The sequence below is a fragment of the Lutjanus erythropterus genome, chromosome 12 (genome assembly GCF_056507025.1).
Source record: "Lutjanus erythropterus isolate fLutEry1 chromosome 12, fLutEry1.hap2, whole genome shotgun sequence".
In the NCBI taxonomy this organism is placed as follows: Eukaryota; Metazoa; Chordata; class Actinopteri; order Lutjaniformes; family Lutjanidae; genus Lutjanus; species Lutjanus erythropterus.
Window position 1 is genome coordinate 5275466 of NC_139328.1, and position 16258 is coordinate 5291723.

The 16258-nt window shown below is 39.9% G+C and overlaps 1 protein-coding gene across 5 annotated transcripts in view; it reads right to left on the reverse strand.

Moving 5' to 3' along the window:
• st3gal3b (ST3 beta-galactoside alpha-2,3-sialyltransferase 3b) overlaps nucleotides 1-15243 on the reverse strand; it is a 62265-nt gene extending 47022 nt beyond the window's left edge. For 2 of the 5 annotated variants that reach the window (XM_084731408.1, XM_084731405.1), the window contains exons 1-2: nucleotides 6294-6738; nucleotides 1825-1972 (exon numbers count right to left, since the gene is read on the reverse strand). In XM_084731408.1, coding sequence (XP_084587534.1) covers nucleotides 1825-1933 — 109 coding nt within the window. In that variant the 5' untranslated portion in view covers nucleotides 1934-1972; nucleotides 6294-6738. Of the gene's footprint in view, nucleotides 1-1824; nucleotides 1973-6293; nucleotides 6743-15142 lie in introns of those variants that run through there. The other 3 variants (XM_084731406.1, XM_084731407.1, XM_084731409.1) reach the window with 3 other exon arrangements.
• Nucleotides 15244-16258: the final 1015 nt, after the last annotated feature.

Below are 16258 nucleotides of genomic sequence, written 5' to 3' on the forward strand. Positions count from 1 at the left end.
CTCCATGTTAACAGAATACTTTTTACAGGTAGAAAAATCGATGCTTGCATAACCAGCACCTGGCACAGAAGACAAGGGAAATTTGGAATCCCACTTCTTCTCACAGTAGGAGAAACACTAGAGAACAGTGAAAAGAAAGGAACAACACCCAGGAAGAGAGCATTCTCTCACAGGCTGATTTTTTTTTTATTTTGCAGCACAATGTTTGTTTCCATTGCTCCAACTGCTTCACAGAAATATTACCCGATCCTCTGTAGGCAATACGCTGCAGCAACTTCAGTGCAAAAATGCCCGTTTTCAAAAGTGGCAGAGCCATTTGAAGTTTTCAGAGCATTTAGGAAGTGCTACACATGATATACTTCTCTGAAACAAGCTTGATAAATATTCCTGATGACAACAGTACAAGAAGAGTCAGCTGCTGATAGCTGGCAGTAGAGTGGTGTGAATCGATGGGTCAACACCAGAGCCGCGGTCCTGGCTTCAACACGCCATCCTGAATCATCATGTTGCCAACTGTTAGCATAATCCTTCTACCTAAGATCAGCGTTGCACATGACTGTTTTTGGGAATGGAGTGGACATTCCTCTGTCTGCCTAAGACTAAACTGACAATGTCTATAATTAAAAAGACAAAAAACACCAGTTCCATAGCAAAACTTTACATTACAGCCGGTGTGAGGATATCAAGGACACATCACAAGGGAGTTTAACAAATCTTCGCCAAGCGTCACACTTTAGACAGCATGCTGTCCCTCTACCGAGGCTCTCAATCTGGTTCAAAACACTGACATTTGTGTTTTCTGTGCCAAAGGCTGTTCCATGAGAATGTTTTCCTAGAAAATATGCTCTGTAGGGGGCACAGGCAAGAAAGTTTCAAACTTGTTGAAGAGAAATCTTCTAGCCCCCTCTGCTGGATTTTGACAGCTGTTTCAGGGCGCCTGCGCTGTATGACATAATTTCCCCCTCTTCCCTCATCGGTCTGCGGCGTGTGACCACATACTTTGCCTAAAGAAATATTTCTTAGTGAGCCAAACTGTAACAGCAGCCCATACAAACATCCAGATCTGTCATCATTACTCTTTTATTTACATTTCTAAATATGGTCTCAAAATCTCAGGATATCCAACATTAAAAAGGAATTATACTGAGTCATAACCACCACCCAAACACGCCAGGGGTATTTTTAAGTTCGAGACGTGCCTTCCCAGCATGTAACAAAGGGCGTTGTGAAACTGCATTTTTTTCCTGTGTGTTAGGGTCTCACCATTTGAGTGTGTTTATCTCAAAATACCACTTCCTTCAAGTACACTGTCTAAAACAGAGTCAGAAAAGGTTTACATCTGTTTGGTTAAAACAAATAAGTTTTACTGTAGTCAAGTTAGACGTCTGTCAAAAGATTTCCATTGCTGAGACAAACCGCAAGGGCTAGTTTTAAGTGGCAGAGATGGAGCAACCAGCACAAGATATACAAGGAAATCTGATTACACTCTCCCCACAACATCCGGTGCTCTGGTGAAGTGAATGAAAACCTAATTTAATATCCGAGGAAGACAGATTTTGAGACACCAACATACAGCTTGACATACTAACGTTTCAGCAGAGAGACTACAAATTAAAAACAAAACATATTGAAATAGACGAACGGTTCACTGGCAGTCAGCACAGAGAGGCAGACATCAAAACAGAGACAGGTGTCGCACATATTTGCTCAATAAAACAGATAAAAAATATGCGTGTTGGTTTCAAACGGACTATGGGATATGACAGATGGATGGTCAGGTGATGAATAAATGTTACAAACAGTCAGACTGGAGGTATCACTTACGAGGCTTCTGGCCCCATACGTGTAGATGTAGCTTCCCGGAGGAGTAGTAAATAAAGCCCAGGACCAGCATGGGGCACAGGACGAACAGCAGCTTGTGTGTGGGCTTCATGGTCTTCAGTCATTCACATGGCACCATCCAGGTCATCACCTGAAATGACAAGAGGGGACCAGAAGGCGGCATTTATTTACACAACCCGAAAGAGAAATTCATCTGTCAGTGGTGAGGAAACAAAACTGACAAAAGCAAGGCAATAAGATGATATGCTGTGTGAGAGAAAAGACGAATACAGACACAGGGAGTGAGGATAGAGGGGAAAAGGTGGAGTCAAAACTGGAGACAGGTTAGAGATATTGAGATGGATGATTGAGAGGTTTGTAAGTAGCAGATATAATGTACGTATTAAACATGGGGCGGAAGGTAGTTTAATAAAGATTATTTTTGGCATCTTTTTCCCTTGGCTACAATCCTCTCTCCTTGAGGACTATTTAATCATGTCTGGAGGACAGTCCCTGAAGGCAGCGTGAATTACAAGAAGAAAACAATTTCAACATTAGCTGTTTTTTTGGGGGGAAGCTGGATTATTGTCATGGGCAGCCTCGAAAAACTTGTCCCTGCATGACAGACAGAAGAGAGAACCATTTTGTTTTGGTGAAGTGGTTTTTGACGGTTGCACACTGCTTCTTATCAGTTGTCCAGGCATCTAAAACACCCTGCATGTTCGTACGAGTTCATAAGAAACCACACCCTCACTGCTGCAGTAAGCCGAAGAAGCCATTCAAGATGATTTCATTTTGCCAATAAATAACATAAATGCAATTTGGTAATGGTTTGGTCCTTGGTGGAAAATTGCTATCTAGCAGAGTTGCAGGAGCAGGACCGCACCACATCCACAGCTCTTCTAGCATAAAAACCCCACCTAAACCTCTTCTCCTTTTTCACTTTCATATTCTGCAGTCAATGTGCGCATCAGTACTTCCTGAACATTTTCAGCCCATTTAACAAAACTGTTATAATACTGATAACTGATCATTTTTGCCATTATAATCATGATAAGCTATCACACTGTTTTGTCTTTAGTCATATTATATTCTGGGTCTGAGATATCAATACTGTGATATGAGTCTAGATATGGTCTTAGATTTTAGATATCATTTCATCATAATATGGCATAAGTGTTGTCTTTCCTGGTTTTAAAGGCTGGATTATAGTAAAGTGATGCAGTTGTCTAATCTTACCAGACTGCTTTAGCGGTTCTATTATTTACCTTTACCCACATAGTGATTATATTCACATTACCGATGATTAGGCCTATTCATTAAAACATCTCATTGTGTAAATAGGTTTTGTGAAATCACCAACGTCCACATCGCCCAGCCCTAACTACTTTATACTACTGGGTAGTTTAATTTACAGACCATCTCTTTGCACTACTTGAGAATTTACACAAGTTATTTTGGAGAAAATGTGTATATTGAGCTATATATGATATATCAGGGAATACTGAGATGTTATTTCAGCCTGTAAGCCATATCGCAGAGTCCTTCAGTGAATCATGTCCAGTCTACTTGTCGCCTGACAGCAGACAAGTCGACCCATTACTCATCTCTGTGTCTGTGTGGCCTGATCTCTGTTCTGAGCAAACTCTGCTAATTACTTTGAGTCATGTACCATCTTATGGACTGTAACCCAGCACTACCGTGCAATTGCTTTCAACCCCAGACGTATTTTTATCTTAGCATAATTTCCAGCTATCATTAAAAACAGACCCTGCTGAAACACAACATGCTGTGCAGCATTTTCATAGATGCAACATGTTTAGAAAATCTATCTGGTGCATATCCTGACAACTGCTGAAAGCAAGTGAGGGACTATAAAGCACACAGGGAGGTGTCTGAGCAGAGATGAGCTCAGATAAGACTGTAATACCTCTGCAAAACCATGCATTTCAAAAGAGCAGTTCATAATCCACATGAGGCAACAGATGCAATCTACCGGGTTAAAAATAAAACTTGGTAATACTCCTAAAAGTTACCTGCCAAACTGCCAGGCAGTCAGATTGATTGTGCTTATTGAAAACAATAACTGAAATGAAAAATACTTTCATACATGCATTAAACCAGAGCTGCAATTAACAATTATTTTCATTGCCTCTGTTAATCATTTGGTCTATAATATGTCAGAAAACTGTGAAAAATGTCAGTGTTTCGCAAAGCCTAAGATATTGTCCTCAAATGTCTCAAAGTATCCTATTTTGTTTGCCTACGACTATTTCTTTTTCTTTTCTTTTTGACATGGCATCGAAAGAGGTATCAGGTATCCTCTTTTTACAAGTGCAAAGACACCAGAAAATATCCACAAGAATTTTGACTTTTTGTCTTAAAAATACTCAAACATTAATTGATTATAAAAATAGAGGACTGATTGATAACTTGTAGCTTTACATTCAACAGCATAAAGAGTGGGCTGGTCAATATTGTACCAATATCATGATATGGGAGTAGATATCATCTTATATTTTTGATATCGTTACATCATGATATGGCATAAGTGTTGTCTTTTCCTGATTTTAAAGGCTGCATTACAGAAAAGTGATATAATTATCTGAATTTACCAGTTCTAGCTGTAAAAGTATTTGCCTTTACCCACTCAGTCATTATATCCACATTACTGATGATTATTAGAGATGAAAGATTCACCGGTTTCAAGATAAACCGCAATAAAATTCCAGATGATTATTATTTTAATTGTCTTTAAGAATCATGCCAGTGTTAGCAACAGTCATCCAGACGCAGGCGCAGCAGCAATGTGGGTTTGTTTTGTATCTATGAAAACATGAACATTACAAAGGACATGATGTCATTTCAATATAAAACTTGGTGACATCATTTCAGTTCTTTTTGAACACTTTCTGCACATTTAAATACACAGGATTTACTCACATTACTGATGTAGTGATTTTTTGAGCTGGGATAAAAATAGACCTTTTCTGTGTGGATTTTGCACCAATATTTCTATCCAAATGTACTCAGAAGGCTGTTTCTGTTCAATAATCCAACACATCTAACACGTACACTGTCCACCAACTGGAGAAATTAGCACTGAGAAAATAAAGAATAAATTAAAATAAAAACAAAACAAACTGCTGGATGAAAATCATTACTGTTCAGCATCAGACAGTTGCTTAATATTTTAACATTCAGTCAGTTAGGACTTACTGGTAAACAGATACTGAATATATCAGCTGACAAATACATCTGTCAAGCTCTACATTTTAACCAACCGTGGTTACTATATAATTATGTGAAATGTTTACACTGCTTCCTCCCTAAATATATAATATATTGCGGAACAGCCTAAAATATCTAGATATTGGTTATAACTCATATCGATGAGTCTTAATTTACTGCAGAGACCAATTTAGCCAAATGTACACAAGCATGCTGCTGCACCAGTGAAGCTGCTGTGAGTCCAGTCAAAACATAACGTTAAATTCCTCCTGCATCTGTAGACTTCTCGCGACAATGTATTATCCATACAAACGGGAATTACAATAACATTTGTGACGAGAAAAGCACAAACACGCAGAAAAGACGCTTAACCACGACGACCAGTGAGGGTCCCACAGTGGTTTCAGTTCACCACATCATTGTGAAACGGGTTTCAGCAGCAGCAGCGGCGGCTGTTGACTGTGACTGTTCCCCTCACACACAGTTAATACTCATTACTAAAGCACGGTTTAAACAGCGTCGTGTTTCAGGCCATGTCGAAGGTCAACTGTTCAGGTGTCCACTTTCACTAACGAGACGTGTAGTTCACTAACTTTAGCTAGCTACGTGACCACAGTGAAGGCTGATGAGAAGCTAGCAAAACAAACATAACGGAACTTTACCGTCCTACAATTCAACGCTATACCTCAGTGTCTCCACATACAGTGTGTACTTTAAAGATTACCTGTGGGCTCATTTTGCTTTAAAACGCACAGTTTGAGCTGAAGTTGTCGCTACGAACGCGACAAAGGGTTAACTATCAGATATTTAGTTAGCATACAGACGAAGTAAGCGCCGTAGAAAAGAATATGAAGCCGCTATCTGACCGTTACCGTTAGCTTCTGTTAGCTTAGTCGCTATGCTAACAACGCTACGTTGGCATAGTGGGAAATTTGCCTTGATCCCGTCGACAGGCCTGCAGCATAACAACACACCACTGGCTTGGAGATTTTGTGGTCAGACATGAGGCTCTGGTAGAGCAGAAATCGGTGCCTCAAACGGTCCACACACGTTGGGTAAATAACGGTTTATAACAGCACCGAGTGAACCAAGAGAACAATGCTGCTGGCTGAGGTTTGGAGAACCCTGGACCACCGGTTTGCCTAAATTAACCAGCACCACCACCATCACTGTCGAGTAAAACACGGCGCAGCGACGTCTCATTGCCATTTCCAATTGATTTACTCAATTGTAGACATTACCTTTTCTTTTCCTCTTGAGTCCTCGGGTCAGAAACAACACCAGGGTTTTAGATTAACGAATGGATTGGTCGATAAAACGACCGTGTTCTCCCTCCTCTCCAAGCCATCGTGATGAAAATCCGTGAAAGTACCCCAGCCGGGCTGTGTGCGCACAAGACGACCACTCTTGACTGCGTGTTTCCTCTACTGACTACTGTCTCACCAGCAGCTCCACTTCTTCTTCGCATCAAGAAAACTGGCACGGCGCACAGGCAGCACCCTTCTCCATCAACATTACCAGCGGCGACTACAGCATCACAGTTTCTGCCAGCGGCGACAGTCACATGAGGCGTCTCTGAATTATGATGCCCCCTCCTGTTATAACAGAGCTAAAATGAATGCACCTTTTCATCCGGTCCTTCACGTGGTCGCTCCTCTCCGCGCGTCAGCTGTTAACATGGCACTGTAGCTGGGTTTGCTTTCGCACTTATAATAGCAGACACATCGACCCCCCACCCATCTGCAACTGTAACAGTCAATGCTCAGCAGCAATAGTAGAGATGCAATAATGCATAGAGCTCGTTGAACTGCCTGCCTCACACTGTAATGGTATGTGCTGGCTCTGCACTATTTTTTTTTTTTTTTTTTTTTTTGATTGACTGTACAGGTTTGAGACATGTTTTCACATGTTACTGTCATGTTGGAATTCACTGAAACCCAGAGACTTAACATGTTATCAGTGGTGCAAAAGTTGTTGCTGTTCCATTCATGATAACTGGCATTTATTTTTAGAGCAGAGTTCAATCAACTCATTAAACCAAACTATGATTGACATAATAGCAGGCTTCCCAGCATGCATTGTGAGTAAAACTCAACTGAGACCTGTCTTTTTTTATATTTGTGGAGAACATATAGACACTTGTTGCGTTTCTGATAATTTAATGAAATACTGAAAACACGCGAACCATGATGGAGGTTAATATTGAATTCAGTTCTTACCCCTTACACATAAAATTTAATAAATTTCCTTGGAGTAGTTATATTGTCCTTGTGCCAATGCAGAGACTGAGAAAATGTCAAAGGAAATCAAATTTGTTTGTAATGTTAAGTTGCTGTTGGCTCAATTTAACTTAAACCTTATTGAACATGTTTTCTGAAGTACAGCTGAATTAATATCAAGTTTATTTGACCATAAAAAAGTTACCACTACAAAATTACCTTATTAACTTATCTTTTCAGATTCAGCCTGCCCCTTACATCACCAACACAAAAAATGTCTTTGAAATAAACATTTTTCTCCAGACAATCCCTCTTGTTTTGTTTAGTCAGTAGTATCCCATGATCAGTTTTTTTTTTATCTTTATCCATATCAAACCTTCAATGGACCACCATCCAGTGTCTCTGGTGTCTCTGCACTGGTTTGGACTGCTTTTCCTGAAAACGTTAGCTCAAATTATCCCTTAGAGGACTGCAAATAATCATTACTTACACAAGTATAATCCCCTTTGCTCCATCATGATGATAATGCTTCCACCCACAAACCATAAGTAGGCTAACTGCTGTGTGTATTGCACTGTTTTTGTGTATTGTATCCAAGGAGGTGGTTTCTTTCCTCATCATGAAGTCAGAAAATCCAGGTGAATCACCGCTGAATACTGACTGCAGTGACAGAAAAAAAAACACATGAAACTTACGATGGGATTCATGAAAAACAGGAAGCGCTTAGTTGAAAAAGCACCAAAGGTAGTCACCAGTTTTTAAAGTCTGAATAAAGTTTCCAGCTCAAAGTATGAACGGTTCAGAACTATCCCCCATTGACTTCCATTCTAAATGAAGAAAAGGTGGATATTTTGTTGGTATCAAGGGTTCAAAAAGCTCAGTGATGTATTAAGTCTGGCTGGTCTAAGATCACGTAGGTGTTTGGCACTCAAACACCCAAAGGGGCTTTAGTCATTCATACTAGAAAACCATTTATCAGTCAGGGACACACATTCATACACACAGGCATGTAGAATGAAAACAATTTTTTTTTTTTCATAGATAAGAGGTTACAGGAATCACTTGTGTTACAGCAATAGGCAGGCTTGTAACTCTCTCATTGCAACAGTTTTCAGACACTTAAACCAACATACCTTAAAGGGTCCACTGTGTAGAATTACAGATATTTATAGCCAGAATACGGCAGAAATTGAATATAATATTCATTTGTAGCCAATGATCAATAGCCTGAAAATAAGATTTGGTGCTTTAGAATGGAATGTTTATATCTGCAGAGAAGGTGGGTCCTCTTCCATGGGGTCTGCCATGTTGCACCACCATGTTTCTATGGTAACCCAGATTGAACAACCAAAGACTGACTCGATTTTTCACGAGTTTTGCAGCCACCATAGTTTTTCTTACACGTTCGGAAGGGGAGGGTGACGAATCGCTAGATGCAACTAAATACTACACACCAGCCCTTTAATTGCTTTTTTTAAACACACAATATGTAAATTCTGCCACTATGGGTCTCTCTCACACTAAAACAACAACAAAAGATGCAGTTTGATGACATTATGAAGTAGCACGGGCTCATGGGAGTTGCTTTCACTGTTAAACATCCACGGTAGGTGACACGACTCAAGTTTAGTTACGTTCGCTCACTTCCTTCCTCTCTTTCTTATGTGTCTGACATATCTGGATGTATCCCGTGTTTTCCCGGACATTATAGCTTCTAGCAGCTAGCCTGCAATGGCTAGAACCTTGAATAAATTACAGATTTCACCACTTTTGAACATTGTTAGAATCATTTGGGATAATGTAGATACACAACAAAATATAGAACATATGTTGAGTATTTTTATACACTTTAATGTAGAAATGCTACACATTACAGCTTTAGTATCTAATTTTCTGTCATTAATGAGACCTGCCCTTTTATAAAGATTCTTGTCTCAGTGTTGGTCCAAGTTAAGCCACAACCAGCCATCACTAATATTATTTTAAAGGAGAATAATAACACATTCTGGTAGTCCTCTGCAATAAATCCCTGCACTTATCAGCTCATGTTCCTGTGCACATAAGCTCATGTATGTAGAAAACAGCTTCAGATTCAGTTCAAACTGACCTCGTTGTCAATATCGCTGTAAAGCACTAACATGAACAGCAGCCTGAAGAGGTGGTGTGAGAATCACATGCTGATGTTTCCCATAAATGTGAACAGACTTTTTATCAAACTTCTAAGAATAGGCGTACTGATATAAATAATTGAGTGACTTCTCCTTGGCTAAGATGCTAAATAAACATCGGCTCTGCAGGCCCCGTGTCTGTCTCCTCGCAGCAGATTGTTGTATGGCAGCAGATCCATAGTCCTGTCCTTCACACCTGCTCGGGTTACTCTGTTAATTCAGTTTTCCTCTCAGATCTTGGGTCTTTCTTGTGCCCTGACATTCACAAGGCCTTGTATCCTACATAAGCAGTTGTTGGGCTGAGAGCCAAGGTTGGAGAAAGTGAGTGGGAGGGTGTCGGGTGGGGGACAGTCTTCCGTTTGTTGCCCTGCAAAGAGTGTGGCAGAGTAGCATACCGATCTATTAATATTAAATCAAGCAGGAAATACAATCTGCTCACCCACTGCTCTCCATCTGGGGTCAGGAGATTAGCAGGAGCCAGGAGAATAAAATACATACACAAGCAAACACCGAGACACGCACACACACACATACACATACACAAGCCTATTGAAGTGTCCCAGCATCATACGCTTGTTTCAAAGCTGGCGTGGGACTCCTGGCGAGTTTGGCAGAACTCTGTGGCCTTTGGCACACAAATCATTCATTTACATCACACTTACAAGAGGGAACGATCAATGGACACAGAAAACAATGCAAGGAGCCAACATTTTCCATTGTCTAACCACGTCTGGGAAGTACAGTGTTATTTGTTTGTCTGCCAGTGAGGAGCTGCGCTCCTGAAGGGGAAAGAGGTGTTTGTTTTATACCAGATCCACAGATCGTAATGCATTCGCTTCATTGTACATCCTCAGTCGGGTTGCTGAGATGAAGCCACATCCGAATTAATTTGATCCTTCGGGGTTTGAAATGTGACTCAATCATTTTACAATTGTGGTTTTCCCGCTTTTCCTTCGTCATGCTCCACTCCTCCAATGCTCTAATTATTTTCGCACTGCTGAGGGTAAAAATAACAGAACGGATCTGAATGACAGGTCTGTCACGATAACAGAAATACATACTCCAACGAAAAATGAAATCTGTCATCCAGTGTGGATTGTGGAATCTGTGCCACTAGCAGAGATATCATCAGGTCCATTACTGGAATTAGCATTTCATCTTCTTCAAGTGTAGTCAGACAGTGTTCGCTGGGCACAAGCTCCCACTTTAAGCCCACTCTAGAAGCTTAAAGGTACAACAGATCAGTGTGTGGTGGAAACAGTGGTGATGTGTCGGAAAACGTAATGCCTTTCAAGTGCTTGTATTAATTGTGGCTTTTTGAGAGCAATTTATATCCACCAGGCTTTAAAAATACTGCATAGTTTACATGCAAGGGAGTCCAGGGTCAGTTGTAACAAGGGGCAGTTCACCATGTTCGCATAGCTCAAGCTCAAATGTCGTACAGTTGTGTTAGCTGTCTTGCTGTCCCTTCACCCGACTTCAGAAATGTTTCCTTTTAAGTCAGTAACATTATGTGACATTATGCTCACTGGAACATACATTTCTGTGCAGTGTTACAGATAACATCAAACACAAAAGAAGAGCTTAAGTAGTTTGTGTTTTGTGTGGCAGTAATGATGTCACTAACTTTAGCTCAGAAGTGGATGAATGCATTTACTTTAGCTGTTGTTGATCAATTGGGAAGTGACATGATAAGGATTTGTCAGATTGCCTACGTTTACACGACTTGCAACCAGGAACACAACAGTACAACGTGTGAGTTTTCCTCCCTGAGGGTGATGTCAGAGGAAAATGTCTCAACACTGAATTCCACCAATCAGAAACAAGCTAGCGTGCACATGCAGGATAATTTCACCTCGACAGAAGTATTCAACAAAAAAAATAATTTTGAGGTATGAAAGTTTCCACCTGCTGTCTAAAGTTTAGATGACTGAAATTACTTACATCAATTTTATCTCTGTGTTGACATGAAAAAAACTATGCTAATATACATGTTGCTAGCTAGCATGCAAGATTTTATCATGGCTGCAAGAGGACCTTGTTTGCCAGTGTTAACATGCTTTTCTGTTAGAAAAAGAACACATTTCAGTCCATTTAAATGCAATATTCCATTTAACTTGATGTCTAGTTACCACTAGAATAGTTTTCTAGGCTTCTGCAAAAATAGAAATACAACAACAACTGTCCCTGCAAAGGGGGCAACTGTAACACTTTGACTTCTTGCATTAAATTTAATATCATATAGTCCTTAATAGTGAAAATACATTGGTTGCATTATTAATTAGTGCACATGTATGTTTCTTATATCAAACTATGACTATAGTATTTCAAGTAGTCTGTGGGTTATGAAGGAAATGTAAAAAAAAGATGTTTCAGTTGCTCCTGGTCTCCCCTAAGTGATAATACTGGGAGATAACAGATGTGCAGAAGCTCAACATCGGGATAGAAGCTCACTAGAGATCATAAACCGCTTGATAAAAATCTGTGTCCTACTAGCCACAAAGGCTGAGTAATGAATCCCTCTTTAGAGGAACTTAATCTGGATTCTTGTGTTTCACTGCTGTTGCAAGCCAGGCTCCGGAGCCTCGTGTAACTGGATGTGCAAACAAATTCTAGTCAGCCATACCGTTCAACAGTACAGCACGCCGAAAATAGCATCTGGTAGTGAAGGTGGTAACTAACACCATCTTTAATCAGACGTTCTCATGTTTGATTGCGTCATCCCTCTGAGTGGTATTCCTACATGAGTACAGCCAGATTTTACTGTGGCAAAATAAATAATTGATAGTTGTATCATCTGAATCATAGATGAACTATCTGCTCAATGCCGTGGCTTTTGCTCTTGCGGGCAGGCAGGAGGAAATAAACTAATGCTGCTGATAGATGCCATAGATACAACGATGCACTGTGCATCTGAGTGAACAACACTTTCACTTCCCATTTATTTTTGGTTTCGACTGTGGTTGGCACAAACATAACTACAGCAACTTCTTTAATAACAGACCCAACACCCCTTTGAGCCTATATTTGCCATTCATATTTGCTTTCAGCTGTGTCAGAGTCATGCTAAGTTACTCCTGATGAAACCCCTGAGTGAAAACATTTCCTGTGTGTGCTGCTTCATAATAAAAGCATTTAAATAACGAAACAACAGCTCGTCTTCAGGTGAAAGGCACACCTTCAAGCAGGTAGCCCTGTTGGAAATGCAAACCCCTGCCATGCTGGACTGACAAGCCGAATAAAATCAAGTCAAGCCAGGCCAGCTTTGGAAAAGGGCCAATGGAGTTTTAGTTTAGTAGTATTTTGTGGCCCACACTGGGAAACACTGGGGTACTATATACCCCTGTGTAAAACCACAACTTCACGTTTTTACGTTAAATCTTTTGCACAGATTAGGCAAACAAGATATAACATGTTAAATTGTGTTAACATTGCTAGTAGGAAAATTTGTTGCCTGTGAATGGAGCCGGGTGAGTTGTTTCCCCTGATTCCACTTTCAGTGATAAGCTACCTGTCAGTGAGCTGCAGCCCTATTTTTCTACTTTATGTTTTCAGAGGAGAAGAAAGCAGTGTGATTTTTCTCCCCTCATTCGGAGAGAAGGAGAGCAAGAGAAAAAAGAAGAGAGCGCACACTGGGAAAATATCATTCATCATTCATCCAATTTTTTTCATGTCCGTGGCACATTTGACAGACTTAGACCTTGAAACTGTGCAGGCATGATGTCGATATGACTGTCAATAGATCGTTTTCACTCTATTTTTGTTGAGAACTGTGTGCGTCATGTGCGAAAAGTAGGTGAGATGCCGAATCTCTAGATGAAGACACGCGAGACACGACGCTCACATGGGCTGTGTGGTTGCTCTAAGGCTGGAGATATTCTTGCTTGCATTCGCATCCCTACACATCATGGCTGCCTCGCGCATCCCGAGTCCATTTGTAGCAATGGTTGTGTGCGTCCTCAGAAATGAATGTTACGCGTACGTTATCGCACGGTTAAACAGCAAGTATGTCTCCAGCCTAACCTGTGAATATTTGCACCAAAAATGAAAAGCCAGACGTTCTGCTTCACACACATGCTGCTTATGCAAGCAGTGTGGCCTGGGCATTAGCTAACCAGCTGCTGGCTCCAACTGTGGATATATCAGGGTAAGAACAGGATACCAGATGCAGAGATGGTGCATGCATAATAACAGGAAGACCCAATGGACCAAAAGAAAAATTTGGCAATATAACCACAATAAGAGAAGTTCACACAGAAAATAGGATAAAAAGGAAAAGCTCTGGTAGCACTTCTTGCAACATTATTTTTGTGGTATAACTGAATCAGCAGTAATTCACACACAAGGCCATGTATCCTGCTGTCTCTGGACTGATGATACACAGCCTATAAAATATACAAATTCCTTTAAATGGCAGTCAAAGAGATGAGCTTGTCAGGTAAAGTGCAAAGCATTAGTCACATCCCAGTCAAGATGCTTAGGAAAAACTCTGGCAGAGATCTCATTCAAATTCTTTCTTCATTTTCTCTTTATCATCCGCAGTTCTCTCCCATGCAAACACTTCTCTTCCCATGCAATGATACTGTGAAACGCACAACATGTCTATTCAGGGCTGAAGTAAACACAAGACAGCAAAGGTCGTGCTTATTCAGTAATGAGTCAACAGATAAAATCAGTTAATACTGAGCTTTATTTTAGTTCTCTGTGCTGTTCATAGATTCTGTGTCCTTCATGGGAAAATGCTAGGCTACCATTCTAAAAGCAATTGTTTGAAACTTTGGGGAAAAACTTAATTATTTTCCTGCTGAGAGTGATGATTAATATCATTCTGATGTCTGGTCAGCTTTTAGAATTTCAGAATTTATATCGTTATATAAAGCTTGTTCTTATCTGTGCATAAAAACAAAACTTAAAATGGCAAGTTGTGTTTTGTCTGTTTCTTGGCTAAGCTAAGGTAATTACCTGCTGGCTCCAGCTCCGGCTCCAGACATTAAAGTGGTATTGATCCTCGCATCCTAACTCTTGCAAGAAACGAAGTAAGCACATTTCCCATGATGCTGAGCTGTTTCTGTCATGAGGAGTTAATAATCATCCAAGGTTGAGGATTAATTGTTGAAATTCTATACATTTCAGCCCCATGCCACTGTAAAACTCCTGTTTCTCAAATAAAAGTTTGTGATTATGAGCACATAGGTTTTCTTATGGACTGTACTTCTTTCAGAGTCACTTTCTATTTTCCCCGGGTGGACCAGAGAGTTTATTTTAGGCCCCACTAGGCCAAGGTCGCGGCTTCATCCTTGGACCACAAATAATTCCTGTTTTTGTTTTGAGCCTTTATCTATGCTCGGGCAGATACTGTATCTTAGGAGGCAGATTATATGGAAAAACATTCCCACACAAAAGAAGAGAAGAGAAACAAACATTAAGTCTTCATGATAGAAAATTTTTTTGAACGGTATAATGAGCATTGTTTGGGCTTTTAAAATTTGCACACTCTTGTTTTGATCACATGCAAACTGTGAAACTGTAGGAGTGAGGATGTAGCTTTTAACTTCCTTCCATCTGACAGAGAAATTGATCTGTTTCTAAATGTGGTGTTGTGAAAGGCACGAGACAAAAAATTACAAAACTTATTCAGACAAATGAAATATATCTCTGTGGTCTATGACCTTAAATTTCCCCAACGGTAGAAATGGACATTACCTTTTCAGCTGTGGCTGTCAGGTCCTTAATCCAGAGTATTAGTATCAAACAGACACGTGTGGCTGAAATAATGATCAAACGCTCTCATCTGGCAGTATTTCCAAAAGAGAGAGCAAACACAGATCACTGTCATTTTTGTGCTCTCTGCAAACATTAGTTAACCAATAACAGGAAGGATAGATAAAAGTACATTTGTAAACCAATGACAAGATGGGCGGCCTGTTACACTTTAAAAGTAAACTCTTCTGCTACGTCACATCATCATAATCATTTCATAACATGTCAGAGGATCAGATGTAGCAGAGAGCAAGGAGGTAAAGGGAGGGGTGAACTTTGTACCAGAGCTGGAAGCTTGTTTAAATCAGCTTATATTGTGAAAGATATTTTGTTGGGATTATGATCCTTTGTAAAATTACTGGCATATTTTTCTAAATAACAAGATTTTGTGGAAATTTAACATATTCGTATCATATAAGAGTCTGTAAATGCTCTATGTGAGTCCTGTGTACTTTTTGGGTTAAAAGCTTCCATCAGTTGACTTTGTGATATACATATTTTGCTACTTACCACACTTATTAGACTACAGTATTTTTGCAAACAGTATGTTGAACTTTTGATGCTCGGAAAGTAAAGGTGAAAATTTTTGCACGTTTATGCAATCATTGTTTGAGCAGACCTGTAATTTTTAAAAGTGTCTGTGTTCAGCTCTCAGTACTTTGGTAGCTCCTAACTGAATCTCTGTGGTTTGAAGTTTAGTTTCTCTCCTGCGCCGCTGTTTGTACTTTCAGCTTCATTTTACTGGATAGATGGATAGGAGTCATGTTACTGCTGTTGAAAACCCAACATTTCCTGCTTCATAATAAAAAGACAACAAAACAGCAGTTAACTTTTATTGTGAAAAATTGAGCTTAACGTACCGAGTCAAACCAAGCTAGCACATGTATTTAAAAGGGCTGAAAGACACTGGAATGAATAAATGTGGATTTGGTTTACAGGGTGCAGAATTCTATGGTATACTTGCGGCATAAATGTATGTGTGTTTCAGCAAAATAGCACATGCTGAATATCATGACATTTTCAAAATACGTAATAAATATTTTACCTCCCAGCAATAAC